This window comes from Pogona vitticeps, chromosome 1, assembly GCF_051106095.1.
Source record: "Pogona vitticeps strain Pit_001003342236 chromosome 1, PviZW2.1, whole genome shotgun sequence".
NCBI classification, from domain to species: Eukaryota; Metazoa; Chordata; class Lepidosauria; order Squamata; family Agamidae; genus Pogona; species Pogona vitticeps.
The window spans coordinates 308,734,066-308,752,262 of record NC_135783.1 but is presented as its reverse complement, the minus strand read 5'-3'; the positions used below and the strand labels follow the sequence as shown (position 1 = coordinate 308,752,262).

The 18,197-nt window shown below is 41.3% G+C and overlaps 1 protein-coding gene across 3 annotated transcripts in view; it reads right to left on the bottom strand.

Annotated features, from left to right (window-relative positions):
• AQR (aquarius intron-binding spliceosomal factor) overlaps nt 1-18,197 on the bottom strand; it is a 66,822-nt gene that overhangs the window by 12,295 nt on the left and 36,330 nt on the right. For all 3 annotated transcript variants that reach the window (XM_072986317.2, XM_072986318.2, XM_078391955.1), the window contains exons 20-29: nt 14,973-15,214; nt 13,995-14,135; nt 12,957-13,026; nt 10,331-10,441; nt 7,860-7,969; nt 6,128-6,263; nt 4,465-4,674; nt 2,264-2,401; nt 1,094-1,165; nt 65-252 (exon numbers count right to left, since the gene is read on the bottom strand). In XM_072986317.2, the coding sequence (XP_072842418.2) occupies nt 65-252; nt 1,094-1,165; nt 2,264-2,401; nt 4,465-4,674; nt 6,128-6,263; nt 7,860-7,969; nt 10,331-10,441; nt 12,957-13,026; nt 13,995-14,135; nt 14,973-15,214 (1,418 nt within the window). The remainder of the gene's footprint in view (nt 1-64; nt 253-1,093; nt 1,166-2,263; nt 2,402-4,464; nt 4,675-6,127; nt 6,264-7,859; nt 7,970-10,330; nt 10,442-12,956; nt 13,027-13,994; nt 14,136-14,972; nt 15,215-18,197) is intronic.

Here is an 18,197-nt window from a genome sequence, read left to right as displayed (position 1 = left end):
TTTTCCTACCGCCATCCAAGAATTTCGCCTATAATCTAAATTTATCCTTACACATTCCCCCTACCTTGCTCTTGCTCTTCCTTGGGCATCCAAGTCAACAGTTGGCACTCCCACACGAACAAAACGAGTAAAAAGAGACTGTTCCATGTTGGAATATTTTTGAAAAGCCATGTTTTTAATGACTGGCGGCAACTGATGATGGTCCCCGATCATAATCCATCTTTTCAATCGGCTGAACCCGTCCTGTGGATTCTAGTAAATGCAACCAAGATGTAAATAAACCACTGCTGATCAACAATCAACCTTGCGTTACAATGACTGAACCAATCTGCTACAGCATGCTTGAGTTCTACATTTCAGCTATGTTAAATGCACTACAAAGACACTGACAGAAAAAATATATATATACTAAGTTTATGTGATCCATAGAAGCATTTCAAAAGTAAAAACATTTAGACCTTGATATCCAAATTTACTCTGACATGGCTGAAAATGTTATATAATCTCATACTGAAACTAACCTTTTCTGGGATAAATTTCAGCGATGATGGGCAACAGAATGAAACTATCAAAGAGTGTAAAGTTAAATAGCACTCTGATGTTATTGCTCAAGTATTATATATGTGACCTTGTCACCCAATGAAGAGCATCACAGATAGCTTACTATTAACTCAGATGTCAAATATGAGATGCATTTTAAACCTATACTGTTAGGTTCCCGTTATAAGGTTCGGAAGACTTCTCAATTTTATTTATAATTATCTCACAATTCCTCCAATAATCCAGGTGGTACTATGGCTTTGTTCCTCTTTGTGTTACTGACACTACAACCTTGTGAGGCAGGTCAAGTTGACAAAGTCTAACTTGCCCAAGATCATCCATGAGTCTTATGGCCAATTCCTAGCCTAATATTTTAACACCGCAACAGCTCATAGGCTAGCCCTACTTGTACATGTCTGTCAACCAGAACACATTTTTTTTCTTTTTACAATAAGTCTCCCTATTTTTATATGCTCCAAGACAACCTGAAATGCAAAGAATAACATAATTTAAATAAAATGACCATAAACTATAGGAATGTTTGTGTTCTCACCTGTAAGAGAAGTGGTATAAAAGTTTCAATCTCTAGTATCTGAGCAGCCTCTTCCATCAAGATGTTATCATACTAGGAAATTAAGAAGACACACATGAGTGTAAGAGCAGACACTATATATAGTGAAAATGGAAATAATTAATCTAGGAAGCTTGTAACCAGCTTACTAGTATACTGGGCATAGTAATGTATTAAAAGAAATATACGCATAATATGATCTGCGTACAGTAAACATGTAAGATCTGACTTTCTGGGTGGTATTGTTCCAATTTCTGACTTCCATAACCTAAGACCACAACTGAAACAAATGGATGTGTCTGGTTTATATAGTGAAGCTATATCTGCTACAAACCTAATGCAATATTCCATGGAACTACTTATTTTATTTATTTCTTGCATTTGTAGACTGCTTCATTACCCAATACGCTGAACAATTCCAATAAAGTTTTTGTATGTTTAGTATTTCTCTTCAATGACTGACAATTTATTTCCATAGATACTCTTAACCTAGCATGCCTGTATTCATACTTCACAATATACATTTCATCTGCTAAAAGATTTCAGAATTTTGCATGAAACAGAAATGGGCCCTTGAAAGCAATAGACTTGCAACAGTTGGAGGCAGCTCATAGGCTAGCTCCCGACCATCAAGAGTTAAACACAAGATTCTGAGATTGTTCTCAGCTTCTTAGCTAATGTAAGACTTGGATTAGAAGAACAATTCTGAATTAGTTAGCTCTGACAAACAGGTTCTATTGGAGATGGTAGAAGTGCTAGAAATGGGATCTCCCTCCACCTATCTGGATGTTGACTTAGGGTGGAGTGGGCATCTAGGGTTGCTTCTTCCTCACTTTCCACTGTTCAGACCTCAATGGACAAAGACGGTGCCACTGTCAGTTTGTTTTGGCTGGAGGTTATTTATTGAGAGAGAGGCAGTGGGGATTCCAAGATCAGTGCCCAACCTGTCATTGCCACTCCAAAAGGTACTCTTTATCATGTTGTTGCTTTTAAAGCCCCCTAAGAAGCTACACCCACTTCAAATCTTTGATACTGTAACTATCTGGGGGAAAGGAGGGGCAGAGAGAAGCTGATGTCCTTGATTCTCATATGGACAGCAGATGACTCTTAAGAAACAAATGGAAATCTCAACCTTCTCCACTGTGGCATTACCTTGAAACCCAACTCGACTAAATCATGACGTTTCAAAGCAGCATGCGTACAAGTCATTGCAATGATCTTTGCTTCTTTTACAAGCAGGTATTTGGATCTGTCCAGCCCACTGCGTAGTAGTTCGAATGCCCTGAATTCCTGCAGAAAATAGATGACACTCATAGTTCTGTTCCAGAATGCAGAACAATATGTAACTGTCAAATTACCGCCCAAAACAGCAGTTGTGATCCAGACAGCTGTGGCTGTTTTGATTGCATATCTGGGGCTCCCACATGAATGCTTCCCACTTCGATTTAACTTGTACAGAGACAAGATTTCTCTGTACAAAACTCTTTATTCATTCAAAAATCAACAGGGTTTCCCATAGATTATCTATGCCTACTGCTCTAATCAGCCCCTCTTGCAGTAGCATTTATATAGATTTACTATAAAAACAGGCATGTTTTGGAAGCATCTCTGACCAATGAAGAAAATATGTAGCTTCCTAATTAACAGACAAAGATTTGCAGCCATAAGGAACAACCACACAAATTCCCTTCTTTTTAAAAAGGCAGGCGTATCAAGTATTATTCCAAAATAAAAGGTTAATATTAGACATGAGATATTTGCATTTGTATCCCAGGGGGTACGAATACGAATATTGGCATCAGAGGTGCCTGGAAAGTCCAGTCCCTCCCCCACAATCTGTGAGGTCTAATTAGTTCTCATTGAACCAGCAGGTCTGGCATAGTTCTCCTTGTGCCAATCATGGAAGTAGCCTGGCTGGTGCTTCCCTGCCTCCCCATGTAGCCAACAGCTCAACAGCTGAGCGGGGAGAATCGTCAGCCCATCTCCTCACTGGAGCGGTCAGCTGTGCAGGGTGATGCCAGCCAAGCTACGTCTGAGATTGGTGCGACAAGAATGACGCTGGCCGTGTGTGCCGTGCAGCAACCAGTAATTGGATCTGTTTGGGGGGCAGGGACTGAAACAGTAAAATGCTGATATTTGTATCCCCAGTCTAGTATACCATGTCTAGTTAAAACACATAACACTGTAATACCTTTACTGTGCCAACTCAAAAACTGCAATACGGAAAATGGCCTTATATTTCACTCTCTCTCTCTCTCTCTCTCTCTCTCTCTCTTTCTCTCTCTGTGTGTGAGAGAGAGAGACAGAGAGAACCCCAACTGCTCCAAGAAAGCACTTAAGCTCCACAAAATCAGAAAATAATATTTATTAACATGGAAGAAGTAAAATTAACACCCATTAGATTAGTTCCAAAAGACTGTCTTGTACTCTTACAGTGTAAGAAAAGCCCAATAACTGTTGATTTATTTTTGCAGGGGATCTTTGAATTTTTTAATTAATATTCTAGTACTTGATCATATGATGTGTGGTCCATTAGGAATAATCAAAACACAGAAAAGGGAGAAATCCCAGAAGCCATAAACAACTTGTCTGACAAAATGATCTACACTAATTTTTTGCCTCCGATCATCACACCTTCCCTATAATTGAGCACTTCAATGCGGACACTGTTGCTTCATAGGTTTTTGCCTCATACATCTTTCTTATCCTCTTAAAATATTACTGATACAAACTTTAATAAGTAGTCTTCTTTATATATGGTGGTGGCGCTGTGGGCTAAACCGCAGAAGCCTGTGCTGCAGGGTCAGAAGATCCAGCAGTCGTAAGATCGAATCCACGCAACGGAATGAGCACCCGTTGCTTGTCCCAGCTCCCGCCAACCTAGCGGTTCGAAAGCATGCAAATGCGAGTAGATAAATAGGGACCACCTCGGTGGGAAGGTAAACAGCGTTCCGTGTCCAAATCACACTGGCCATGTGACCACGGAAAGATTGTCTTCGGACAAAACGCTGGCTCTATGGCTTGAAGAGCGGGATGAGCGCCGCCCCCTAGAGTCGGACACGACTGGACAAAAATTGTCAAGGGGAACCTTTACCTTTACCTTCTTTATATATGCACAGAAATAAAAGCTAGAGCCGTTTCTACATTTTTCGTCAGAAAACTGAGACTTCAAGATGGCATTTAATATCTTTTCTGAAGAGCTTTCAGTTCTTATTTACTATGATCCAATTTACAGGTACCTATGAAAATTCAGTATAGACAGTTATGTCATTTATTTCCATTAACAGAACCGTTTCCTGCTTCTGTAATTAAAAAGATGGGATGCAAGGGTATCCTGGTCTTAGAAACCTTACCTCGAGTTGAGTAAATATCTTCTTGATATGTCTAAAACACCCTTCTGCAATTTCCATGTCTTCAGTATAAGATCTACCTTTAAAAATTGGTTGAGGGGCATTTGCAAAATACTGGTGAAAAGGAAAGAAGCTGCTGATATCAGCCACACCTGGAGGTTTGCTGCCTTTAATTTTCACTTTGCTCATATATTCTTCCCAACGAGACATTACCTGAGGGAGAGAAGTAGGAAATACAATACATCACTGCATTTTGCTATCTTATGTTTCCTTTGACCAAAATCTAGTGAACTCTGTACTACATAAGTGCACTGTTACTTTTGTTCTTTGCACAAACAACACCAGTCTCTTGTGCCCTCTCTCTGCTTATCAGTTTCAGAGGATTTCAATATGGGTGGGATTCAATGCACAGGATAATAAAATTGTATTTATTTAATTAGGGGTCTCCAAACCTTTGAGCATGAGGGCCACATTGTATACTTTCAACATTTTTGAGGGCTGAAGGAACGTACACACGTGCAAGCATATGCACAGCTGCATGCACGCTCCCCCACACACATGCACCCCCAACAGATGCCCACACACCTACCTGCACTCCCTGTGCGTTTGCATGGGCTGAAGAGAATGGGCCAGATAAAACAGCAAGGCAGGCCGGATGTGGCCTGCGGGCCGTAGTTTGGAGACCCCTGATTTAGAAAGTTATAAAGACAGGGGATGTAGTTGAAAGGGAAAAGCTCAGACACCACTGTATAATTATGTCAGCATTTCCCCCTTGCATTGTAATTTCTTGTATTGGTATTCTCTGGACCCCAGGACAATGGGCATATCTTCTCTGTTATTTATTAACATGATTGCACTCTGTAAAATATCCACAAACATACTAGAGGAATATGTTTTGGTAAGCAACTGTGGACCTCTTAACTAGGATTCAAGGAAAAATATAAGAAAACAAAAGATTTTCTTTATTTCTTTCCAGAATGTGTTTTTCAGCATTCAAGGTGAATGAAATACATGATACTATATAATATATAACCAAGACAAAGAACTAAGTAGAAGTCAGTTCAGACTCCTCATCAACTTTCATATAAAATAAGAACACTGGCCTTTCTAATAATGACTCATCTTACACAGTGTGAAAACACTAACAGGAAAAACAAGACACAGTATAATAATACCTCCATTTGCCACTCTATCTTAAAATGAAACACATCTGATTTTCAGTCCAATTCTGAGAACTTCAGGCTAATTCCCATCTCCAGGATTCTTAGTATGTTGTGCTCACATCTGTTTGGGGAATGATTCTAGGTGTCCTGGAGAGCCATAAAGCTGCTAGATGTGGTCAGTGGAGAGGGAAACCCAGCTATGACAATCTTTCCTGGTTGGCAGCAGACAGCTCTGCTGTCCTGACTGTTCTGATAGTGCATTTCTCTAGTAGTGGTTCTACGTCTTCTTTATTGTCCAATTCTTCTAATATTCCACAATTTACACCAGTCCAAGAGCTAGTGTAGTACATTCCTTCTCAATGGAACCAATGGGTTGTACAGAACCAACTGTGTCCCATATCTACTGTTCTAGTAATTAACAGTGGTCTGGTGTTAGATATGGCAATGAACCACAGTGCATGTCTTTCATCCTAGCCTATAAAACTGTTCTATTAATGTCTTACTTGATATAAGAAGAAGTGGCCGGCTGTTTCACATGTATAGGAAACATCTCCTGGGACACCCAAACTCTCCTGTAATCGGCCAACTTCCCGCAGAAGCTCCAGTCTCCGAGCTAGGACATAGTTTACTCTTCCATATCTGCCAATCAGATTAATACACTAATACATGAGATATGTAGTTGAAACCACTTTCTTTGGCTACCAAACAAAGCATGAATTATGATAAAAGGGGAAAAAAGACCTGTGACCATCATGCGCTGAAGAGTTGGAATTTCTCAATTAGCTTTTCATATTGTTTCACAAACTGTTTCCCAGTTCCTCTTTAGCCTGTAGAGCTTCACTTTAACTTAAACTTTCTTTGTGAAGGAGTACGGTAAATAAAACTTCTATTGGATGTTTTTTAAAATATATTTATAAAACACACACATACACACATTCTGAGGAAGTTTCAAAAGCAGTGTGTGAAAAGGAATGGACATTTTCATTGCAATGTCAAAGAAACAACAAATACAGTGGTGCCTCGCATAGCGACGATAACCCGTGCAGCAAAAATAGCTGCAAAGTGATTTCGTCGCTATGCGATTTTAAAAAGCCCATAGGAATGCATTAAAACCCGTTTAATGCATTCCTATGGGATTAAAACTCACCTTAAAGCGAAAATCCTCCATACGGTGGCCATTTTCGCTGCCTGGTAAGCGAGGAATCAGCACGAAAACACAGCTGGTGGCCATTTTTTACCCGGTGGCCATTTTGGAACCGCCAATCAGCTGTTAAAAATCATCGCTTTGCGATGCTTGGTAAGCGAAACAGGGCACCGATCATCGCAAAGCAATTTTTCCCTATTTAAAACATTGCAATGCGATTGCTTTTGCGATTGCAAAATCTTCATCGCTATGCAATTTCATCATTAAACGGGGCACCCGTTAAGCGAGGCACCACTGTATACTGATTGGCTGCATGCCCATGAAACATCCAAGGTTATCGTACAGGTTTAGTTATAGAAGGTAAACTTAAGACAATTATGCAAAATCAGGCTTCTACTAAATGTACATATTGTGAGCACCCTACAGACTTGCATACAAACAATGGGTTTCTTTGTTTGGTTGCACTGAAGATACCCACTGTCCAGACTCAATATAGCCATGATAATTATATCAGTCCAGGAGAGGTAGAAGCAGGAGCAACAGTAGTAGTAGTTATGAGAAAGCTACTGAGATACAGAATTGATTCAACGGATCTAAGCAAATGATTCAAAATGTTAAAGAGGAAATAATGTTTTCAAACAATCGGGCTGAAATCAAAGAGAATCTTCAGCACTATTATTTTAAATTAGTATTTTATTGATATTATTGTTATTTATAGAACACCTTTCAAGATATAGCTCTTTCAAAGATTCTCCATGTAATCTTCCCATCCCCATGTTCTATTTTTCATTTTAGTTTATGCACAATTTGAAGCATATTCCCTTTTTAAAACTCAGAGTAAATAGTCAAACAAGCATCTAACTTGTGAGAGGTGAGGACAGGCTGTAATACCTAGCAATAAAGTGGTCTTAGCTGTACACAGAAATCAAAATTTGACACAACAGAAAATTGTTACTGTTGGAAAAAAGGGAGTTAACCAGTTTTCTATAACAATGTCTTGCTTACATGGAGTGTGTGCAAGAGTAGGTTAAATGTCATGTATTCAGTTTTTCTGTTTGCATAGTTTAGTTTTTTATTAGCTGTATTCTGACCTGCTGAAGTCTTTCTCTGTCTCCAGTTCTTCCTCTCCATGACCAAGACGCAGGAGGTGACGCTCATCAATGTCTAGAGCCATGATTTTTTCAAACAGCTGGTTCAAGGCCTAAAGATTGACAAGAGCAACAGAAGGGAAGATTTTAGAAATCCAGATGCTATTACAGGGAAACCCAGCATGCTGGCAGAACCATTCCTATTTTGGTAAGAAGCAAAACCAAATGAAGGGGATGTTTATACAGAGTCCTATTCAACATTGGAAAAGCCTGCTTTGTGATTCTATGGATCCTAATATTTCAATCTAATTCAGCACAAAATGAAAACAAACAAACAAACCACTACTCAATTAGACCAAAGGATTTTGTGGTCTATCATCTAGTTTTCAAGGGAAGTCAATTTCTCAGAAGCCCACAAGCAGGCCAGTAAGACAATAAGCCTTTTCTTCTTAAAAGCAGTAACTGATATTCAGAGACATATTATCTCTCAACATGCAAGTAACATTTAGATGAAGATGGAGGAACTGATAAGGAACTGATAAAAAACAAAGAGTCAACAAGAACCCGAAGAAAACAGCTGTAGAAGACATGACCTGGAAATAATGTGAAAGCAACTTCAGGAGGGAGGACTTTAAAGATTCAAAACCTTCCAAAAGGAGGGCTGCAGCCCACGGAGAGAGACACCCACACAGATGCATCTATGTTCCCTGTACCCCTTTTTGTGTGTGTGTGTGTGTGTGTGTGTGTGTGTGTGTGTGTGTGTGTGTGTGTGTGTGTGTGTGTGTGTGTACACTCACATACACACACAGATGCAAGTATGAATGAATGGACGTACTGATGTGATTTACTGAGAGCTCAATAAATATTAAGCTAGATAACATTAGAAATCCTACTGGTCTTCATCGCATTCTTTCTCTGATATACCATCCCATAAGCAGCTGTAAAGAACCTTAAAGAATCTGTAACAGAGTCAAGAGTGAAGAAAACAAATCTGAGGACACAGCATCTCCCTTAACATCTTGCTTAATTACTGAACTCTTTGAAGGAGATGTTCTTTGTAGTTTCACAAAGGTCTGAGATGCATCTGGAGTCCATCAGGAGAAGATCCATCAGGGCATCCACTCATCTGCCAGAATGCCCTTCCAAATGAGGTCAGCCATGCGCTTATACTGCCTTAGTTCTGCCTCTATTGAGGAGATTTCTTTTCATACAAGAATTTCCAAACTAACAAAAGCCAGTCACTGTTATATCAATGGAATGTTTTATGGCTGTTGTTTTGGCCAAATGCTACTTGTAAGGACATTTGCACAAGTGGCTGTCCATTTTCCTGGCTGTCTTTTGGCAACTCACATCATTTGCACGACTGTCCTTATATAACTACATAAGCAACAGGACTCCAACATTTGTATTTTTAAAAAACTACTGTACATTAGTTTAAAATCTTGGATATAGATTAGCATATAAATTTTATAAAGAAAGAAATAAGATAATGTCAAGTGAATTTACAGTTTATAAGATGCTGCTTTGAGATGGCAGCATTTTGAATGTGTAGTAGCATCCAGTTTTATAATCAGACTTCTAAGCAATAAGTGGGGTCTCAGGAATGCTATATTTATTTTTAATTACCATATTTACCAGTGTATAAGATGACTTTTTTGGCCCAAAAAACATGCCTCCAAGTGGGGGGGGGTCATCTTATACGTTGGGTGCACTTCAGTTGGGCCAGGAAGGAGCCGCCGCCACTGCCGTTGAGTGAGTGACACGGAGCCGCGCTGGTCGGGGAGGCAGGTGGGCGGGCAGGCAGGCGGTCTGTCCAGACGGAGGGAGGAAAACATAGCCGGCCATGCCTGAGCGGCCAGAGCCCGCCGCCCTGCGCCGCTGAGCCAGCTGCCCGCTCGCCGCCAGAGAGCCGCTTCCCCTCCTCCTTCTCCGCTGCCACCACCTGCCCGGCCGCTTCCCCTCCTCCTCGCCCTCCTCATTGCTGGCCATGAACTTCCAGGGCGGGCCCGGGCAGAGCCCAGGGCAGCTGCCACCAGCGCCGCAGCAGAGCCGTCCATTCTATAGAGTGGAAATGTTGGGGGGGGGGTCATCTTATAAGCCCAGTCGTCTTGTACGCCAGCAAATACGGTAAATGCTCCTTAAATTGTTTTTAAACTTGGTTGTAGTCTTGACAAATGTTTACTTGTTTTAAATATAGTTTTTGTGGTATCTTAAAACCGTGATCATTGTATAGTTTTAATTGTTCTGAGCCATTTTGGGTCCCCAATGACAAAGGCAGCATTTAAATCAAATCAAATTATATAAATCTGGTAGCTGATAAGATGCTAGTTAGTTACATCAAGGACCAGAAGCTTCCCGTTATGAACTACTACATCAGGAATTGGGGGGGGGGGGGAGTTCTGAAAGTCTCACTACCTGTACTGAAGTGGAAATGAAGGCCACTCCAAGGAATAAAGGTATGTAAATTTAGTTACCTGATTAGAATGTGTAACAATAAGAGTCCTCTGTTCAGGGAAATTATGATAGAGATTTGATATGATCTGCACTGCCACATCAGTTTTCCCAGTACCAGGTGGTCCCACAACCTACAAAACAAAGTAATAATTATGCACAATATTTTATGCACTTGAAGGGCAGACACTTGAGGAAACATAACTGAGCAGTAACAAAGCAAAACTGAAACATATGACTTTTCTAAACTGAGGTTCTTTGTAAAAAGAGGGACCTCCCACATAAGCATTTGGAAAGTAGAGAGAATAAACACACAGGCACACAGAGACAGTAAAAAACCAAGTGATGAAGGAAACCAGAGAACCTCAATACGAGGTCTGAGTAGAAATTTTGTCAGCTGGGCAGAGCTCCATCTCAAGACTTTAACGTTTCTGTTTAGGAGCTGAGTCTCCAAAAAGGAAAATGAAAGTGTAAACTGTACACTGGACAGTTTACACAAGATTAAAACTCACAAGCCCTTAGTACCCCACAATAACAAAATATACAATTGTGATACAAAGATATGCATCTCTTTCAAAATGTAGAACTGATTTTATTTAAAGTTATTAGCAGCATCCCAGAGATTCAGGCAGCTTTAAATAATTCGGTTGTTCCCATCTTTCCAACGTGAGGAAAGAAGAAGGCTGCCATATCTATGTCAGCATTTTATTCCAGAGAATAGGGGTTAAAACTGAAAAGGCACAATTCCTTGTATTCACCTTTTGGGCCTTCCTCAATGTAGCAACTTTTAAAAACATGAACTGAGAAGAGGAGGTGGAAGAGACAGCTGATTTCTGGGAGAGACACTCCAACAAATATTGAGGCCCTAAACCATTAAGGGCTTTATAGGTCACAACCGGCACCTTGAATTCAGCACAAAAACTAACAGGGAGCCAATGAAGGTGTGCCAAGACTGGAGACATATGATTAATTTACTAGTCCTGGTAATCATTCTGGCTGTCACATTCTGGACCTGCTAAATTTTCTTCACTGTTTTCAAGGGCAGCCCTATATAGAGAGCATTACAGTAGTCTATTTTTGAGATTATGAATTTGTGAACCACTGTTGCTAGGCATTTCCTATCAAGGCTGGGGTGCAGCTGAGCAATCAATCGAAGTTGATAATAGACACTCCTGACCACAGCAGATATTTTAGTCTCCATAGAGAGGGCTGAATCCAAGGGTACCCCAAGCTGCAGACCTGATCTTCAGGGGAGTGTAACCCCACTGAAGCCTGGTAAATTTCCCTCTTAACAAGTCAGGCAATCCAATTTGTAGAATCACCATCTTATCTGGATTCAGTTTTAGTTTATTGACCCTAGTCCAGTCTATTATCAAAAACAGGCAGAGCCCAAGGACGTGCAGAGCATTGCTTGCAAATGAAAAAAAGGAGAGACAGAGCTATGTATCATCACAATACTTTTGACACCAAACTCCAAATCTATGTATGATTTCTCTCAATGGCTTCATATAGATGTTAAAGGGAGACAGTCGCCTCCTCTGGGACCCTGTAACAGAGGTCCCAAGAGGTGGACATGGCATCCCAAAACTGTATGATCTGGGATCAGCCATCAAGAGAGGACTGGAACCAATGGAGAATGGAGCCCCCGATTCCTAAACTCTACAGCCATCCCAGAAGGACACTGTAGTTGGTGGTGTCAAATGCCACAGAAAGATCCAGAAGGATCAAGCAAGGTTACATTTCCCCTCTCTTCCCACCTTAGAAAATCGTCTTGGAAGGCAACCAATGCTGTTTCAGTACCATGCTACAGCCTAAACCTCACCTGAAATAGATCCAGACTATCAGTTTCTTCCAAGAATGCCTGCAACTTTGTAGTAGTTCTACAATTACTATTTTGGTTAATGAAACACATTGGCTCTTCATTTGGAACAAAAGACAGATCCTTCAGCCCATAAAAATTCATGTTTTGGCCAGTTGACACAACTATCCTTTTCATCAGGAAAAAGTCAAAACTATTTCTTCTTTCCTCCAATTTTAAGTCTTTAGAAAACTATGAAACTACTCAGTGTTTGAGATCACATCATGGATTTGGAACGCAGTGGTGCCTCACTTGACGATTACCTCGTCAGACGAGGAAATAGCTTGACGATGAAGTTTTTGCGATCGCTTTTGTGCTTGCAAAACAATGTTTTAATAGGCAAAAATTGCTTAACGACAATCGGTTCCCTGCTTCGGGAACTGATTTTTTGCTTAACGACGATCTTTACAGCTGATCGTCGGGTCTTCAAAATGGCCACCCGCTATTTAAAATGGCTCCCCGCTGTGTTTTAGGATGGATTCCTCACTTTATAGGCACCGAAAATGGCCGCCCTATGGAGGATCTTCGCTGGACGCTGAGGTATTTCGCCCACTGGAATGCATTGAACCAGTTTTCAATGCATTTCAATGGGCTTCTTCATTTCACTTGATGAGGATTTCGCTTAACAGCGATTTGAACGGAACGAATTCTCCTCGTCAAGTGAGGCACCACTGTAATCTAATTTTAAACATTGCATAGAATAAACTATATGACTTCCAAAGAACTTCTAACACCAAAGAAGATAATGTATCAATAAAGAGTAGTAAGCATGCAATAATGTAAGGCAGTACCATAGTCAACCCAGGCTGCATTCCTGCTCGTATAGCTTCAATCTGAGTGTGGGTGAATTGAATTGTATTGCTATAAATTGAATAAAAATACATTTGGTTAATCCAAGGCATGACACACTAGATCAACGTTATATAAATCTCTACAGACTAAGATCTGCCCATCCCTTCAGTTAGAGACTTGCTAATACAAAACTGTTTTCTTCAGGATTTGGAAAGATGAAAGAATTCACATACAGCAAGAAGAGTAAATTCCTGCCTTTAGGGCTGAGATGACATTACTGTACTCCAACTCATTACACAACCATTCCGAAATTATTAACTTACGGTTTATCATATGTAATTAGGATACCACAAAGCCATTGACCTAACAGGCAATTTAATCAATGTCAGAAATCATATGCTATCACCAAGCTTGAAAGGACAAATGTCTTTTACTGCCGAATGTCTCTTTAGAATGCATGAACAACATATCAGACAAAATTACCCCAACATTCTATCCCATTAAACCATGCAATACTAATTCTCTCCCCCCTCCAGTACTAATTGGGCTTTCCCCCCAATTAATTTATCACATATTTTTCTTCTTTATAAAATTGATACACATCAAGCTTATTTAAATACTTTATGTTGACTGATCATCACAATTTACTATCTACCATTATTGATAACTTAAATTTTGCTACACTAACATTACCACTAGCATTACCTATCCATTTTGAAAGAAATAAACCCTGAGTGCTCCCTGGAAGGACAGATCCTGAAGCTCAGGCTCCAATACTTTGGCCATCTCATGAGAAGAGAAGACTCCCTGGAAAAGACCCTGATGTTGGCAAGAGAAGTGTGAAGGCAAGAAGAAGTGTGAAGGCAAGAGGAGAAGGGCACGACAGAGGACGAGATGGCTGGACAGTGTCATCGAAGCGACCAACATGAATTTGACCCAACTCTGGGAGGCAGTGGAAGACAGGAGGGCCTGGTGTGCTCTGGTCCATGGGGTCATGAAGAGCCAGACACGACTTAATGACTAAGCAACAACATTACCGTTTGGGTTGATTGTATGGGTAAGGTCCTCTGTTGAGAATAACGTGTGGCTCAACAATTAAAGTTTTGGAATCTTCCACTTTTTCTCCATCATTCTCTTTGCGTTTCTTTCCAGCTTCACTTCTGACTGGGAATGTTATCCTATTGGAAGAAAATACTGTTTTTCAAATGCAGATATTTTCTCAGTAAAACTTTCTTTCCAACCAATTACTTGTAGACACTAAATGACCATATTTTTCCATGTATAAGACTATTTATTTATTTATTTATTAATATTTATATTTATATTTATATTTATATTTGTATATATATATATTTGTATATATATATATGTATATGTATATGTATATATATATATATATATATATATATATATATATATATATATATATATATATATATATATATCCCGCCCATTTAGTCAATTGACCACTATACTATTGTCTAAAATATTTAGGTTATAAATTGAGGGTCATCTTATACATGGAGGTAGGGAGGGAGGAAGAATCAAAGCCCTTTGATTCCTGCTTTCCCCATCCATTTTCTTACAAGGAAAGTGCTTTTCCCCTCCACTTTTTTCGCAAAAAAGTGCAAGAAAGTGGAGGGAGAAAGAAAGTGGAGGAGAAAAGCAGGAACCATCAAAGCACTTTGATTCCTGCTTTCCCTCTCCATTTGTAATCAATAAACCTGTTTCTGTTTAAAAGTTCAGTACTGAATGGACCTCAGTCTTTAATAGGAAATACAGTTTGATAAAGAGATCAACTGGTGGCAGCATGTTAAAGGGCGTCTTGGGATAGCCGCCTAGAGTGGTCTTAACCGACCAGATAGGCGGGATATAAAATAAATAAATAAATACTCGGGTGAGCTCTTTGTTTGGTGAAACAAGCAGGAGTCATGGGGTAAACGCCACACGTGTTACAAACAATTCTATTCACAAATAGTTATACACTTGAATAGAGATGAGCAGCTTTTAGTCACCTGAATGGAGGAATCTGCAACAGAGGATCTTCAACAGTTATTTTAATGTTGTATCCGGGAAAGCTGGCTTTCAAGTGATCGATGGAGAGGAAAGTATCATTAAAATCCAGGCAGCTGATCTGATTCGGCATTTTTGAATAATGAGCACTGCTGGGGTCTCCATAGCCAAGGATAATGTCATGCAACCAGTCAGGAACCACACAGTCTGTGTTCATCAAATTCCTTATTGTTTCCAGAACAGCCTATAAATATATATAACATGAATAAATGCCAGATCCCCATCACCACCGATTGTAAACCTAGTGCTACTTCAGTATTTTTGTGTGTTTTAGAGAAAATAGCATATCTCACACTGACAAGTGTTTAGTGTCTTACAGATGGAATCAGTCACTGTATTTTCTGCTGTGGCCACAGAGAACTTGTTTGGTAAAATTCAGCTGTATTCATACAAAGTCTCTCACTATCAAACTGTCTCATTAGTCAGAGCAAAAAAAGTGATTATGTCATTTGCTGCGAAACACAGCTCAGAACAGAATTCTGCCTATACAGCAGAAACCCTCTATCTGCTGTTTCAGTTACCGGTGTTTCACCTTGGTCTGAAATGAAGAGCTGTCCCTTCATCCTCTCCCCTGTCTCTCCCTTTGAGCCAGGGAGTGGTGGTGCATCCTCCCAGTGGCCATTTTGAGGGATGGAATTGAGTCAAAGTGTTTCATCCAATGGGAAAGATCTAACGGCAGCCTTCCTCCTAGAACTGGACTGCTCACCCTGCTGCTCTTGGACTATCTACAGAGACGCCACACCCTTCTTATGGAAGGGTAAAGAAAAGCCAGGGACTGAATATCTTTCTGTCTGAACTTTACTGTTCCTGATGCTCCCTATGCTCAATTTTAAGACCTATGTGATGAAACCCGTGAATAACACCCTCACTCCACTGTTTTTACTGCTAATAACATCAACTTTAACAATTTTGAAAATAGCTCCAATGACATCAAGACCAGTAAAACATAAAAGGACAAGATTAAGAGGTGGAGGAGGACAGACCTGAACTATATGTGGGGGGTAACTTCTTGGTGTTTCTTAATTTAATTTTATATATGGGGCTCTTGTATTGAGATTTTAATTATAATACTGTATAATATTGTATTTGTTTTTGTATTTATATTTGTCCTGCACTTTTCTTTAAGTTGTGGTATTATTTAGGGTTCTGTTCTTTCTTTTGTTTTCTATTGATATGGAATGGAAGACCTGTTTGCCCAGCGAGGGGCCTTTTAACATTCCGGTGATCACGGGTAGAGGGAGATATGGAGTTGGCGCAGTCCCTACTCGTGTCAGAAGAACAACAAACAGATGTTTGAAGGCTGTCTGTTGTTCTGAGACTGTGACCAACCCTCAGTATCGAGGTAGCCAGCCCAGCCAGCCTTCCACTCTAACTCTGGTACTGTTGAATACCAGGTCTATGGCCAACAAGCCCCAGGTGATTCACGATCTTATCCTGGAGGAGAATGCAGACCTGGCATGCACAACTGAGACGTGGATCAGCGGGGAGGGGGGTCCTCCCCGGCTCTTGTTTGTCTGTCCAGTTATGCTGTCCAGCACCAGGGTAGACTGGAGGGGCGAGGGGGGAGAGTAGCTATTGTTTATAAATCCAGCTTGGAGGTTATTAGGCACTCGTCGGTGGTAAAGCCGGGTCTAGAGGCACTCCACGTGTCGATTGGGGCCAGGGATGGTACTGGGATTTTGCTGGGTTACAGTGCTCCCCACGATCCAGCCACTTCCCTTCCAGAGTTGACTGACTTTGTCTCCACAGCACTATTGGGATCTCAGCGGCTTTTGGTCTTGGGTGATTTCAACGTGCACGCAGGGGCAGACCAGGTTCAGGTACATCTGGATGAAACAGATGCCCTGGATCCATTTCAGTCGGGCTTCAGGCTGTGCCACAGCACAGAGATGGCATTGGTTGCCCTGTACGATGACTTATAGAGGGAGGCCGACAGGGGTGAAATATCTTTGTTGGTCCTCCTCGACATCTCCGCGGCCTTCGATACTGTTGACCATGGTATCCTCCCGGGGAGGCTCTCTGAGTTAGGTATCGGTGGCTTGGCTCTGGCCTGGTTCCACTCTTGGAGGACTGCCCCCAGAGAGTGCAGCTTGGGGAGAGTATTTCGGCCTCGTGGAGTCTCAAATGTGGGGTTCCACAGGGGTCGACACCCCCCCATGCTGTTTAACATCTATATGAGGCCGCTGGGTGGGGTCATCAGGGGGTGTGGAGCATCGTGTCATCTATATGCTGATGACACCCAGCTCTACATCTCCTTTTCGCCAACTGCAGGTGATGCCGTCCTGTCCCTCCAGCGCTGCCTGCGGGCCGTACTGCAATGGATGCAGGAGAACGGGCTGAGGCTGAACCCGGACAAGATGAAAGTTCTGAGGGTCGGTGGCCCTGAAACTCCCTCATGTTTGGGGGGGTGGCCCTGGACGCAAAGAGTGGGGTCTGCAGCCTAGGGGTACACCTGGACCCAACGCTCACCATGCAAATGCAGGTGGCGTCGGTAGTCCGCACCGCCTTTTTCCACCTTTGGCAGATTGCCCGGCTGCGACCTTACCTAGACACGGAGGCGCTCACTACCTTAGTACATGCACTCATAATCTCTAAATTAGACTACTGTGATGCGCTCTACGTGGGGCTGCCTTTGAAGCTGATGCGGAAACTTCAGGTGGTGCAGAATGCGGCGGCCAGACTCCTTACTGGAGTGAGAAAATACCAACATATCTCTCCTACTCTGGCCATGCTGCACTGACTGCCCATCCGTTTCTGCATTAACTTCAAAGTGTTAATGCTTACATATAAGGCTTACTAAACGGTTTAGGACCTCGATACTTGGCGGAACGCCTGCTCCCACCAAGATCTACTCGGATCACCCGTATGAGCCAGGAGGTGAGGCTGAGGAGCATAACGCCGAGGGAGGCCCGGAAGGAAAGGACACGAAACTGGGCCTTCTTGGCGGTGGCTCCTTGCCTCTGGAATAACCTTCCTCTGGTTATTCGTGCGGCCCCTACGCTGGGCACTTTTAAGAGTCAACTAAAAACATGGTTGTATGTTCAGGCCTTGCCTCCTGTCAATATTTTATTCTTTCTTTATTTTTTCTTTCATTTATTATTTGTTTTATTATTGTATGTGTTATGGACTGTTTGTAAAATTCTTATGTTTTATCGTATACACCTTAT